The sequence below is a fragment of the Corvus kubaryi genome, unplaced genomic scaffold (genome assembly GCF_017639235.1).
Source record: "Corvus kubaryi isolate FWS band 111438036 unplaced genomic scaffold, C.kubaryi_AGA036_p1.0 37394, whole genome shotgun sequence".
Taxonomy (NCBI): domain Eukaryota; kingdom Metazoa; phylum Chordata; class Aves; order Passeriformes; family Corvidae; genus Corvus; species Corvus kubaryi.
In genome coordinates, this window is record NW_024581133.1 from 10,114,529 (window position 1) to 10,128,751 (window position 14,223).

Below are 14,223 nucleotides of genomic sequence, written 5' to 3' on the forward strand. Positions count from 1 at the left end.
TCAGGGGAGATCAATAGTTTATTAACTTAAAGATCAGTTCACCAAAGCTCCATCTTTCCTTGGATTTGGTCCAGGCAGGTGTAGGCTGGAGATGGTGTGGCTTTCCCACCCTCTCCTGGCTGAGGTGAGCTCTTGTGGGCAAGCCCAGGCAGGGCAGGTGTCATTGCAGCCAAAACCAAGCCGGGATTATCCCAGCTCCATGTGGAACTGGTGACAGTTCGTACTGGGAATTTCACTGGCGAAGGGTTTAACTCGTTAAAACTATTAACAATGAAAATCAGAACATGCAGCATAGGAAAGGCTGTTTACATACGTCTGGTGCAAAGAGTGGCTTTGCAGGGTCAGAGAGGAGAAAAGGAGAAGGAATAAGACACAAAAAGATACCCCACTCCCATATAAAAAAATAGTCCACAGAGAAAAAAAACAAGGATTGTATAAGTTATTTTTTAAAAATCTGTAAAACAACATAGCCAAGGATATTTTAAACACAATTATATAAACACCACATGACTTACTATTAAGAGAGAGCATGAAAAGGTTTGTTTCGGGGAAGGGTTTTGTAGAATTAAGTTTCCTGGCCAGATCCCTGGAATGTCTCATTTGGGAAGGATATGCCCAAGAAAAATCACTGCCGTGAACAGGAGGATTTTGTGAGAGAGAGGGGTGTACCCAGCGAAACAGGGGAAGGATCGTAATGTAAAATGCCAAGAAAGATTAATTGGGAGAACATCTCATTTAGAGGAAGGATTTAGCTTATTCCAGAACTGAATCAATCATCAATGTACAAGCGGTTCCAGGAGGGAAATACATTTCTTGTTAAGGTTGGTCGGTGTGGACAACCGCCCCCAAAACCCTATGACTCCTTGTAGGCACACGGGTTTTGCCTGGCTGCAGTTACTTGCAGGGCAAAGCCCTGCTGGGCTGACACACCTGCAGAGCCACGTGGGGCAGCTCTGGCTTTGGTCCTCAAACCTCCAGTTATTGCCATGGCCAGAGGGAAGCAGTGACTGACTGAATCCGAACAGGAGAGCCAGAGTGGGCTGTGGGGCCCCGCTCCGGAGCCGCCTGGTTCATCGTTTTACCTATGTACAGAGCACGGCGCTGGCAACGCAGGTTTAGATCAGCTGTCACCTGGCACAAAAGGGTACCAAAAATGGAGCCAGAAATGGCTCTTCCCTTGCAGGTGTGTGAAGTCCTGCATCCCTTGTGGCAAGGGCTCCCACCAGCTGCTCAGAGCAGGCAGATCAGTAGGATTTCTGCGAAGAACCAAGCGTGTGTACATGGATCATGCATTGGTCCCTGCTCACCAGGAGTGTTTGAGAGTGTTAATATCACCACTTGTCTGCTGCTTCCAGGCCTTGACCACTCAGGGTCCGCTCCAATCTCTGCTTAACATATCGCTATAGAAACGCGCCGACAGTGATATTAAAGCTATCAAACTTATGAGCGAATGCTTGACAGCACCATGTAAACTCTCCCAAAGCTGAAAAAATAAACTTTTGTCCTAAACATTTGGCAAAACTGGACTGGCGGTCGGTGGAAGTCCTGGATGGATGCAGCCGCTGAACTTTACCCGGCCATAAGACACGTCTGACAGCAGAACTGCACAAACAGCTTCTTTTCACAGAGCTTGTTTGATTTCACCATCTCACAGAAAGTCTTGTCAGCTGGGAGGCCAGGGCGAGGAACAAGAGAAAATGAGAACAGATTAACATTTTAAATAAACAAACATTGCACGTAACAGGCGCTGCAATTGTGCCAGTGCTGGGGGAGACAGAATTGAAAAGGAGTTGCTTTTTAAGGGCATCTTTCACATGGTTTTAATGAAGGAATAAAGGAGCTTTGCAGTGAGTGGGAGAATTAGCCCCAAGACTAAACTATAACAAAATACAAATGCTTGGATATGTTTGAGCAACAGGCAGATATCCAGAAGCAATGCCAGGTGAGCCACCTGCCCCCCACAATCGGAGCCCAGCCCACTGCAGCCATGCCCCAGCAAGCCCAGGAGCTCCAGCATGTTCAGCTTTATATGGTGAAGGGAATCCCCCAGACCTCTCATTTTTGCTACTAGGGGAGCAGTACCATGCCAGCAGTTCTGCCACTTACCATTGGTACAGGTTTCATTTGTCACACAGGAGCCACCGAGGAGGCTGTAACCTTCCTTACACCTGAGGCAGTTTCCACTGGAGCCCTCGCAGGCTGAGCAGTGGTCATCACACCTGGGAACAGAGACCCTGCTGTGGCCAGCACCAGCACCAACACCTCAGGCCAGCCACCCAAAATGAGCTGTTAGCCAGATGACATCTGCTGGCACTGTTAACAGCCAGACCAACCAGAGGATGTGGAAAATGGCAAATTTGAAGCTTGAAAAGTTATTGAAACCCTGGGAAAATGGGGTCAGTGGTGCCAGCTCAATGCCCAGTGACAGCTAGTGACATCCCAAAAGCTCTTGACTGCTGGGAAGATTCGCTGGGACGTGTGCCTCTCCTCCCAGCCATCCCAGCTAGAAAAAGGGCTGCAAAGGGAACCTGTGCTGCTCCCATCCATTTGCTCAGTGTAAAGAGCCCAGCAGCTGTGCCTCCTGCCTGGGGACAGTGGCTTGTGGAGACTATGCCTGAAGTCCCTAGGAAGGGATGCTGGTCTCTTGTTCCTCCCTGCTGAAGAACGAGTGCAGGTGAGTGAAACTCCAGCAGGCAGGGAAGGCGTTGTGTGTTCCCAAGTCACCTTTAATCCTTGCTTTTGGTGTTTGCTTTCATGAGGGTGAATCCACTCCCACTCCCCACTTAAAGCGCAGAGCTCCGGAGAGAGTGGGAGCAAATTTTTGCCTCCCAGCACCTCCTTGTCTCCCACACTCAGCCCCGTGCTGGGCCAAGGAATGGAGAACACTCCTCCAACATGGCCACGGGGTGAACGGAGCAGGTTTAATTGAAAGCTGGAATATTTACCTAAACATTGCTGTTCCTCCCACACCTCCTCCAGAGAGCCCGGGGCCGGGGCTGAACCCCTTCCACCGTAGCCCCAAGACACCTTGGCTGGCTCTGGCAGGGGAGCATGAAGCTCCACTGCTCTGAAATCCACAGGGCCAGGGTGTGTGGGGTCCAGCCCCACAGCTGCCCTGGCTCCCTCGTCCCTATTTTCATTTCCATTAAGCTGTGAGCTGTTTCCAGCATTATTCTATCATGGCTGGCAGTGGTCCCCATTGGCCCTGGCTTTGATCTGTTGGTTCCATACCTCTTGCAGACTTTGTTGGGCAGCCCATGGCTGTCAGCGGGGTAGAAACCCTCACGGCAGGCGGGGACACAGCGCCAGTGTGGTGCAGGGCCCTCAGGGGTGCAAGGGGTGCAGTCCTCCTCACCGGGCCCTGTGAGGACAGGGAAAAGGGCAAAATGGCATCTAGGTGATTTTGGAGACAGTGCAAGCGTGACCATAGCCCCACATGTGATGGGGGGCATAAGCTTGGTTCTGTCTTGCTCGCAAACAAGATGCGTGTTCTGCCACGCAGTCCCGCCCATGTGCTTGGCTCCCACCCCAAAAAACTCAGCCTCCATCCCAAAAAGCCAGGACTGAGTGTCTGTCCCTCTGCAAAGCCAGGAGCTGGCTACTAGGTCTCGGTGAGGAACAGCACATCAAAATCCCCTCCAGGCCATCAGCCACCAGTCCCAAGCATGCACCGGTTTGGGTTTCCCCAGGGTGGAAAAGGAGATGCTAAACTGGGCCGTGGGGGAGCTGGAGGAGGAAAGGGCTCCAGAGAGGAACTGGGAAAGCAGAGGGCCCCACTCTGATGACTCTCTGTTGTGGCTGGACAGCAAAACTCAAGTGATGGAGGTGGTATCATTAAAGGGCTTCCATGCACCAAGCTTGAGAAATGGTTATGCAGGAAAAGGAGACGAGAAAAGGCTGGAAAAATAATTGTGGGGGAGAACGTTCACACTGACTGGAATAAGAATTAGAAGGGAAATAATTTTCTTCAGGGATTAAGAGCCCATTCCCTTCCAGGCTTGCCAACAAGATCAATAAATATTTTGGATTTAGTCTAAGGCAATTGCCCATGTATGATACAAGAGGTTCATGACACTGAACATGGATTGTCTAGAGATCACGTTATCATCAGATCTATGATGATTTTGAGGGTAGACGCAAACATTAACAATGGAAAATAATTGGACTTGCAGGAATAGAGAGCAGCAGGCTTTAAAGGGAACTCTGAGCAACTTGAGGCAGCTGGGGGAAGCCAGGAGCAGCTAGCCCGGCACTGTGGGGCGGCCGGGATAACACAGGATAACACACTTCAGCTGCCTGACATTTTTATCAGCTGCAAAGCCACCTTCCATCACTCCGAGAGGGTTTTACAGCCTCCCCCGCAACCTTATTAAACCAAAGCACCTGGCTTTGGGGAGATGGAGACATAAAAAATGGCTCTAATAAAAATGTAAAAAATCCCCTAAAAGCCTTTCCAGCATGAGCATATACCTCATGGGATGTGCTGGAGAGTTGGGATTACTTTCCCTCCAGCACGCTCTGCCTCGGCTCAGGGTGGGTACAGTGGGGATTGGCTCCTGATGCACGAGGGTTTTGGGGTTTTGTGTGGGATGCTGTGGGGCCAAGGACATACCTGTGCTGGCAGGGCAGGTCTCGCACCTCCGGGGCTCCCGGCTGAGGTACATGGCAGGCTGGCACTCCGGCACACAGCTGTCCCCTGCCAGGCTGCCAGGAAAGCAGAGAACATTTGCACCCAAAGCTACAGGATATGGAGACACAACACAGCCCATTCCCATCTCCACATTCCCCAGTGTCCTACGACATCCTCAGCCCGCAGTGCAGGAGGTGTCGGAAAGCCAGCCGGCATTTTAGGAGAAGTTAAAATCCTGTCTGGACCAAAGGGACAGCTGCGAGTTCCTTAATTAAGTATCCAGGAGGAAATAAAATTACTTTTTTTCCCATGGGCAGCCAGCCAGGCTCTCCCAAAGACCTTTTGCACCATTGAGGCTCCCCAGAATAAAAGGAAATTGGTTCAGTGCTGTGGCTGGGCCGGTGCTGCTGCGCCGTGGCAGGGATGATTTGAAGTCCCAGCTTAAAAGGATATTGGACAATAAAAAACAAGCGCCACGTGGATTATGTCTGACAAGTGCCTCCACTTGTGCTTTTCCAAGGGAGTAGATAATCTTTTGGCAGCGGGAATTTCTTTGTCTGAGCGAGCCCTGCTGCTACACCACGGCTCTGATTCACTTATAGTGCCTGAACACTGCAGACTGCTATGGGGTTGTACTTCCATGAGCAATTGGGGATGGAAAACAGCTTCTCCCTAGCACTGACACTGGGCTCTGCATCTCCCCACAGGTGCTGTGGGGCCAGCAGCAGTGGCACCCATTGCTCCTTGCAGGTTCAGGGCTGCCCTGCCTGCACCTGCAGTGCTGGAAAATCACTGTTCTGTACTAGCCCCACTCAACAGGTACATCAGATAAAATTTTCAGCATGAATGAATCTGAGGGAAGGGTTTCTGCATTTGCAGGGAGGATTCTCAGCCTGCCTAGAGCAGCTCAGCCGGGTACCAGCTCTACACAGCACTTACCCACCACCCTGGAAAGAGCTGGGGAAAATGAAATTAAATTTAAATCACAGTTTTCAGCTAAGAAAGGGACACTAATCACCACCTTTAAATTCCCAGACCTCCAGCACACTGCACCACAGCTGCAGCACCATGGAAGCAGGATCTCTAGTCTTTAACTTAATTCACTCTCTAATTTCCCATCGGTTTTCCCAAATTTAAACCACAGGTATGAATGCTGCAGGTATAAACTCCTCCCGTGCTGGTGTTTTACCTGAATCCCTCTTTGCATGCAGTACATTTGCCTGCTTCGCCGACACATTTTTTACAGCTTTGATGACATTTCAGACAGCGTTTCTGACCTTTCCAAAAACAAAGCAAAGCAGGGAGAATAAAATCCGGACAGTGATTTGCAAGCAGCAGTCGGAGCCGCAAAGCCCCACTGCACCCCAGCACCAGCTCCCCAGGGTAGAAAGGCACAGCCCTCCCCAACAGATCCTTGCTTTTGCAGGTGACCTTATCTGTCATTGCTTGCTAAAAAGAAATGTGCTTTGCAAGCAGCCAGGATCGTTAATTACAGTTTCTAATTAAGAGCTTTGAGTTGAGCACCTCTACTTTGCACCACCCTCCGAACACTCAGAGGTTTCCCTCCTCCCTTCACCATGCAAAGTGTGTCAAGGGGGAAATTCAAAGCCGATACTCAAAAATCAAGGTGTGTTCTCCACCCATAGCACTTAAAATAGAAGCAACCCCTGCATATCTTCATGCTGCAACTCTCAAGTGATAAACATCCTTACGTTCCTCGGTGTAGAACCCAGGCGGACACAGCACCACGCAGGTGCCCATCTCGGGGTGGTGGTAGAGGTTCCTCTTGCAGGCTGTGCACTGGCTCGGTCCCCTCCCAACACAGCGCTCGCAGCCCTTGTGGCACCGCCGGCACCTCCGGGCGCTGTTGTCGCCGAAAAACCCAGCGGGGCACGAGCTCACGCACATCCTGGGGAAGGAACCGGCAGTGCCCGGGCTTTGGTGCCAGCAGCAGTCACCTCCCACTCCCAGCACCCACCACTGTCCCCTTGCCCACAGCGCTTGGGGCGTCCCCCAGCCTTGGCAGCAATTTGAGCTCATTTACTTCTTATTCTTGTGATTTACAGTGTCTTCAAAGTCACAGCTCTAATACAGAGACAGGGACTCTCTTGTCCCAGCTGTAGGTAGTTTCCCTATGCCATCCCAAGAGACTGAGGAGTGGAAACCCTAGTAGTTCCTGAAGTGATTTGGCACCTCAGCTGGCTGTCCCTTGGGTGTGGGTGACCCCAGCCAGTGAAGCCAAAGCTTATTCCCCAGCATGATTATATGGCCAAGGTCCTCCAGGACTCTCCAGCTCCATGTCCTCCACCCCACTGTATCCTAATTCAGGACAGGGATTCTCACACCTCCTCCTCCATCCATTTAATTTCTCATATGCTTCTTTCTCTGTGCAAACATCTATCACCCACGCTAAGGTGTGAGACCTGAGGAAAGGCGCTGCTGCCGTCCAGGGGCTCCACGGGGACCCCCCACCACCCCTCACCTGCCAGTTTTCACGCTGCCCAGGCTGTAGTGGATGCAGTTCAAGCACTGGTCAGCGTTGGGACCATCGCAGCCCTGGTCACCACACTCAGGGTGGCACGGACCTGAGGAGGGAGAGACGGGCTCAGTGTGGGAAAAGCTGAGCACCCTCCAGACACCACTGCCAGGATGCCCTGAGCACACCCTCTCTGGACCAATGGACACCTGGACCCTTCACCAATCTTATTCTATATCCTGTATCTATTATATTTTAAATTTTATCCTATCTATCCTATGGAGCTGCATGGCTTTAGGTGCTTGTCTTTCCTGTAGCTCATCCTTCCCAGAATGAATCCCACCCAGCCATCCTCTGGCTGAATACTGGTGCAGGAGCAACTTTGAAAGAGGGACCTGCTCCTCAGGGAGCAGCAGAGACTCCCGCCCCTGCCCATGCTGGAGGAGGGAAGGTGGACAGAGGAACTTTTTTTACCACTCAAGACAGCTGCACCACCAATTTGTGGCAGGAACGCTAGGACGGGGCATTTTCCTACCTTCTAATTTCACCATCCTGCTGCCCCATGCTGGCCACAGGCACTGCTCCTCCCGGCCCGCCCCAGCCCCAGGCAGGATCAGACCTCCCCCACTTTTTATCTGGGTTTTCGTTTTCCTGGGTACTCTGGGGGGAACAATGTGGCAACTCAGCCAGCACTAACCTGCATACTCCTCCTCCTCCTCTGCCACCTCCACCTGGCTCTGCAGGAAGGCGACTCTCGATGACTCCATCTCCAATGTCGGCACTTCCAGTGACCTCCCCCGGGACTGGGTCCCACTCAGCGCAGTGTAGGGATGCTCGCCTGTCCCATAGAAGATGAGGCTCCACTCTTTCAGCTTCCCTGTGGGGCAGGTGCAACATCACTCATCCCGCTCCCCATTTTGCCCATCTCTGGGGGACCCAGTTTTGGGGGAAGCAGGAGGAGGATGGACTGGACCATCAGGGTGTCACCAGTGGCACAGCAATGCAGAAGCAAACAGTGAACACCCAGAAATGTTCATGAGCCCCTGAGCTTCCAGCCCACATAAATGCAGCTGTTTAAGGCACTTACAAGGGATTTGTAATTCCACAACTCATCTGGGGAACCACAGCATCACACAGTCTCTGTGTCCAACACTGGAGAGTACCAGTAATTTTAAAGGCTCCACAATAGAGGATTATTTCTGTCTGACAAAAGCCACCCAGCACACGTTGGATTATTTCTTGCTGCTGTTGCTCCAGCCATCTCTTTGCTCAACACAACAGAGGTCTGAGCTTGGCATCCCCCAAAACACTGTGGTGCACCTGGTGAGACCCCGCCCAAGGCTTTACACCCACACCAAGACCCTCCATGAGCCACATGGCTTTGGGGAGAGTCCAAAAATGCTGCTGCTCCCTTCCAGTGCTGTTTTTCTTCCAATTCCCCATCAATGCGAGTCACTTCATGCCCACAGTGTGCTCAGCTTTAACTCCTAATCTCTGTGTTTCCAGGAAGTGCTTAAAATTTCCAATACCCAAATCCCTTGGCTCGCCCAAAGGCATGAGAAGACACACCTGCTGCACCAAGCAGTGCTGGTGTGGAGCCTGCGAAGGGTCAAGCTCTGGCAGCATCAGCTGGGGAAGCACCTTTGCCGAAAGAATTGAATTTGCTTTAAATCTAAAATATCCTCTGTGAGGAAAGCCCAGGCTGCAGAGGGCTGATGTGGGGGTGCAGCAGTACCAGTAACATGACACTCATAGTATTTAATTGATATTAAATTAACCAATTTAGTGGTATTAAATTAACATTTAATACCGATTTCTGCTACGAGCTGGGAGCATTGTCCCTCTTTTTCCTCTTGCTGTGCCCTCTCTGCTTCAAACCCAGTGCAGACTTTTTGAGGAGATGACTTAATGTACTTGTTTTCATTATGTTTTGCCAAGACCCAATGCCTGTGAGGGGGTCAGAAACACCCGCCACAAACTGTAAATACTGGGGGAAAAGCAGCTCTGTGGGCGCTTTGCTGCTGCTCTCCGAGTTCAAAAGATTTTGGGTGAAGGCAGCAAACAGAAACACTTTCTGTGCAACGCACCCCCACGTGCACCTTCCGCCAGAAAGTAGCGTGGGAGAAATTTTTAATATACTTCTGGCTTCCTATCAATGATTTTGTGGATTCAACACCCCCATAACACACTCCAGCCCCAGGCAGGATGCTTCATGTCCTGCTGCCCCCAGCCAGCAAGGCGGCTGCCGCTTCCCGGCGGGGCCGGATCCTGCCCACACGGCTCCTCTGCTGGGAAGGGGTCAGGGATCAGGCAGTCAAGCTGGGAACAGGGGGATACAGCAGGGTTGGGGACATGCAGGGGGCCAGGCTGAGCCCCGCCACCCCCTCTTGGTGGCAGTCCAAGGAGGATGTCCATCCCTCTGCAGCCCAAGGGGCATCATCCCCTTGCGCTGTTGCACAACCAGCCCACATGCCAGATGTCCCAGCAGTGAAGCAAAACAAACAAACAACAATTACAGCTCTTGGGTTTCCTCATTTTGACTCATTACAGTTTAATTTGGGAAACCTGGCTCTCGGGTGCAGCCAGTTTACTGCTGCTGCTGCTGCTGCGAGAAAACCAGCTTCCAGCTCAGCCAGACCTGCAGCCTCCTGCATTCAGAGCTGACATGTCATGCCCATTTTTGAAAATCTGGGCAATACAGAGAGCATAAAACTCACAGCAAAATTTATAGCCAAGTGAAGCAGCCTACAAAGGGTTTTGGGAGCTAGAGGGACTGGTGGGCACTGGGGGATCCTTACCTTGCACGGCAGGGTTGCGCACTTGGGATGGCGTGTCGTGGATCTCCAGGGTCCACTCCCCTGCCGCCCGCTCCCCCCAGCAGTGGACAGTCATGAACTCCCAGCCCTTGAAGCCCTCATTGGAGTGGTCAAACACCCTGCAATAGTAATGCCATGCACCAAGAAATGTGACTTTGAATGTCATATTTTATCAGAAAAGGTAGATAGGTAATTGAGGATTTTAGGAATCTTTGCACACACACACCCTTGCACCAAGCTCTCCTGCAGCTGAAAGCTGGGCATGCTCCCCACCTTCCCAAAAACCCAAGGAAACTCACAGCAACCCCCTAAAGGATGATGCTGCTCAGCTCAGACACACCCTGGCTCCGGCTGCTCTCACCTCCGGGCGAGGAGCTGTGACCGTGTCCCGGCTGGAGAGATGAGGCTGATCTGGAGGTCCCCCCGGCGTGGGTGGGCGATACTGAGCCGCACCACAACGTGCTCCAGGTACAGCACGTGCTGGTCCCGGTGCTCGGCGCAGGCGCTGCTCAGGGTGCTGGCACGCAGCACGTGGTCAGCTCGGATGTACCTACCAGGGACAGGGCATGACATCAGGATGGGGACAGAGTGCCCCTGGCTCCCAGGCGTGGACACCCTGTTATATTTGAACCTGGTGTCCTCCTGCTTCACAGCAAAAATTATCTTATCTGCCACTGCAATTCCCAGTGTCCTAGCACAGGAATTTGCTGAATTGCTGGATGGTAACAAGATGAGTTTGAAGTGCTTCAAAGATCTATGCCTTATGGGCTGCAAGGGCGCTGCTTTATTATAATTACAAGTGCAGTGCTCCTCTTTGGGCTGTAATTAGTGTCTGTATCAGATAAATAGCTTCATGAACACACTTGGCTCCGCACTCATTCCTGTTTTGCATATGCAAGTCTCTAAAAGACTTTTCTGATGAACAACTCTCTCGCTCTACAGCCAGGCATTGGTAAATGAGGAGTGTCCCCTTGGTCAGATCCCTGATCCCACTCTTTAACCTAGGAGGGACTGACCTACCAAGGATGAGATGTGAACCTGAGCTAGCTTGAACCCGAAGCCGAATTCAAAGAGAATCCAGACACTGGAAATTTGGGAATCTTTGCAACAAATCACCAGTTTTTGGTGTCTTCCATCAAGACAAACTGTTTGGTGTAAGAGGGTGGAGAGACCAACACATCACCGCTCACATAGGACCCAGCAGGAAAGGTGGGTTTGGTCTCTCACTGTCAGCCCTCAAAAATTCCCTGCTGATCACTGGTCTGGGAAGTGAAATCTTGCAAAAGGGAAAAAAAATCACCCACTGTCAAAGCTGGCCCTGGAGAGCCCTCATGGGACCTGCACTTCACCAAGCCATAGGCACAGACCCCACAACACTCACTTGGGCACCCTGTCCAGGCTTCCCACACAGACGTGCTGGGGAGGAACCATCTTCCACTTCTTGGCTTCTACCACAATAGCATCAGCATCCACCAGCCCAAAGCCATATAGATGGCTAACTGGAAAGAGAGAAGACTCAGAAACCCCCAGCCTTCCCAGCAGGGATCAGGAGCTCCTCCTTGGTGCTCGGTGGAGCATCCTCCAACCATCAGGGAAGGTGTGGAGTTCACCCCATTGGGGTATGAGGTGCTTCAACACATGGAGCTCATCATCCTGGCCAAGCTACACCCCAAATCCACATTGGCACCACGGAAAACCCATTGTTGGGAGCAGCCCAAGGAAAGCATTAAGAAACTCTGCAGCTCAGGAGAGTCTCCACCAAACAAGTTTTCCAAACCTCTACCAAGCAAGAGTCCCAAGCATCCACTCCATGACTTATTGCCCTCTCCTCCTTTCACTTAACAGCGTGAAGGTAGGAACCCCCAAGGAACCTGACAGTGGCCACCCACGGTGAACTGTCCCCATGAGCAAAGATCTGGAGACCTTTATCTTCCCTTGGCTGGCTGTTCTTGCCCTGCCACCTCCATCCCCACGGCCTCTCACCTTTATGCCCCGCTCCATTGGTTTTCCAGTCGGGCGCTCGCAGGTGCCCCGGCCGCGAGGTTTTGACCAGCAGATGCTGGACGTCCCTCCAGGTGAGCAGGGGGCTGCAATGACACGTGGCTCATGGGGTGGCTCTGCTGTTCCCAGTCCTCCCAGCAGCAGCAGGTACCCCACTGAGTTAAAAATAAAACCAAAAAACACACCAGCCACTCCTCTTTCCTGCTTGGAAAAAAGCAAGAATTGATGGTTTAAATGCTGACACCCTATCCACCACTTGAGGTGCCCCACAGCAGAGTGGTGTGCCCAATGAAGGGATGCCACGTGCCCATGGGAATTCCAGGATTTACTCCTGGATAAGGCTATTTAGCTCTCATGCTCTAGGGTAGAAATCAAGCAAATCAGGAAGGTTTTCCCCATTTTTTTGTAGGAGATAGGGAGCAAAGCACATCCTGAGACAGGATAGTGGGCTCGGCAGCTCGCTGATACACAGTGCTGAGCAAACCTTCCCTTTGTAGGAATAACAGCAAAAAATTGCTGAAAATAAAACCTGGATTGTTCATTAAACAGAAAAATTAAACCCAAATTGCCTCTACCTCCCCAGACTGGGTTTGTGTCAGAGTGCTGGACACTGAGTGCTCTGTGCTTCTGAGCCCGCTCACGACCCCGGCTCAGGGATATTGGTGGGGAATTTTCCCCACTTTACTTACAGTCAGTTGTTCAGCATCTCGAGCTGGGATTTATATTGCTCTCGAGCAACATTTAAAGAACGAAATTCAATTCATTCTCTCTTGTCATAATGGAATGCCTGAGCACCAAGCTCTGCTAGTTAATGTTGCCGTTTATGCCTCAGCTAAACAATTCAAAAATTACATCTAAAGCTTTTAATATATTTGTAATGAAAACGGCATCTCCGGAAATGCTCTCACCCGACCTGGGTGTTGGGATTAAATCAGAGGAGGAGGAATGGAGCCACAATCACCATCCCTGGATGAGAGTGCAGCACTGCCCTGAGGCTTATTCTTATTCCCAGCCTTAATTTTATTTCCGCTCCATAAAAATAATAATAAGCTCATGAGAAGACACTCCATGAAGCAACACAGGAATGCCCAAGGGCTGTTCCTGGGCTGGGGGACCATGATGGAACCAGGATGGGACTAAGATGGGGACAAGAGGAAAAGAGCAGCTTGTTTGAACCAGGGATGTGTTCCTACATTTAAGTTCTGTGAGTCTTTGACATTATGAAAAAGCAGTCCTTTTCCCCCAGAAATGCAACACTTGCTGAAAACCAACACTTCTGCTGACATTTCCCAATGTCTGTGATGTTTTCTGACATTTTTTTTTTCCAGGAAGTATTTATAAAACTCCCATTGGAGCCGGCTGTCAGCGTTTTCGAATCACCTACTGAAAAGCCTGACTGATGTCACCAACCCCAGAAGTTTCAACAGATGGCAACAGGTGAAGAATTAGATCAATAAAACACCTGTGGGAAGATCAGATTCAAAACAACAATTCTGTATAAAACCTTGCCAGAAAGGAGTGATTTAAAATAACTTTGTCCCATTTTGAATCACTCCAGAGGAATCAAAACCACCTTGTTTCTTTCAGGTTTTGCTCACCAGGTGCTAAATGAGGGAACATTTCTCCTGACAAGGTTACACTTACTTTGCCTCCAAAGCCAAGGCAATGATGCCTGCGACCATCGGGGCGGACACGGAGGTGCCAGTGTGGCCATCGGTGCAGCGGTGTCGGAGATCCGTGGTGACCTGTGGAGAGAGGAGATGCAGCTGCCAAAATGCTCCCAGCATGGGCACTACCCCATCCAGCACCCCAGATTTGTTTGGGATGCTGCCAGAGAGGAGCTGAGCCTGCTGGTATCCAATCCCTGCCACAACTCCAATGCCACTGGGGTGCACAGAGCCCCAAAAATGGGCTGCAGATACATTTGGTGTATGAGAAAACACCCTTGTGCTTCTATTTTCCTCTGCTCAAAGGTACAAAAACTATTTGAAAGGGGAAAAAATCCATTTGGCTGTGGATCAGCTGCAGGAAAAGATGATGGAGCAGTGTCAGCAGGGCAGAGCTGGTGTGGGTACACGTCCAGAGGTGCATGTTGATCTGGGCCATATTAAACACTTCCCTTAAAACCTCCAGCTCCTGGTCTTGGACAAGAATTTCCATTTGCATAGGGAAAGGAAAAAAAAGCCATTTCCTGCTTTTTTGTTCTAACACAGAGCACGATGTTTGGGTACCAAAAATTTGGAGAGGAGGTGAGGGGCCAAGAGATGCTTCTTCTCATTTTAAAAGGCTCCTAAGTTTTG

At 50.9% G+C, this 14,223-nt stretch overlaps 1 protein-coding gene across 1 annotated transcript in view; it reads right to left on the reverse strand.

The window, feature by feature from the left end:
• Nucleotides 1–14,223, reverse strand: part of PCSK6 (proprotein convertase subtilisin/kexin type 6) — a 34,342-nt gene continuing 20,119 nt past the window's right edge. Inside the window, exons 9-21 of the mRNA XM_042039617.1 lie at nucleotides 13,568–13,668; nucleotides 11,906–12,009; nucleotides 11,304–11,421; nucleotides 10,284–10,472; nucleotides 9,905–10,041; nucleotides 7,804–7,983; nucleotides 7,113–7,215; nucleotides 6,343–6,539; nucleotides 5,820–5,907; nucleotides 4,613–4,704; nucleotides 3,232–3,361; nucleotides 2,107–2,219; nucleotides 1–1,667 (exon numbers count right to left, since the gene is read on the reverse strand). Of these exons, the coding sequence (XP_041895551.1) occupies nucleotides 1,570–1,667; nucleotides 2,107–2,219; nucleotides 3,232–3,361; nucleotides 4,613–4,704; nucleotides 5,820–5,907; nucleotides 6,343–6,539; nucleotides 7,113–7,215; nucleotides 7,804–7,983; nucleotides 9,905–10,041; nucleotides 10,284–10,472; nucleotides 11,304–11,421; nucleotides 11,906–12,009; nucleotides 13,568–13,668 (1,650 nt within the window). The 3' untranslated portion in view covers nucleotides 1–1,569. The remainder of the gene's footprint in view (nucleotides 1,668–2,106; nucleotides 2,220–3,231; nucleotides 3,362–4,612; nucleotides 4,705–5,819; nucleotides 5,908–6,342; nucleotides 6,540–7,112; nucleotides 7,216–7,803; nucleotides 7,984–9,904; nucleotides 10,042–10,283; nucleotides 10,473–11,303; nucleotides 11,422–11,905; nucleotides 12,010–13,567; nucleotides 13,669–14,223) is intronic.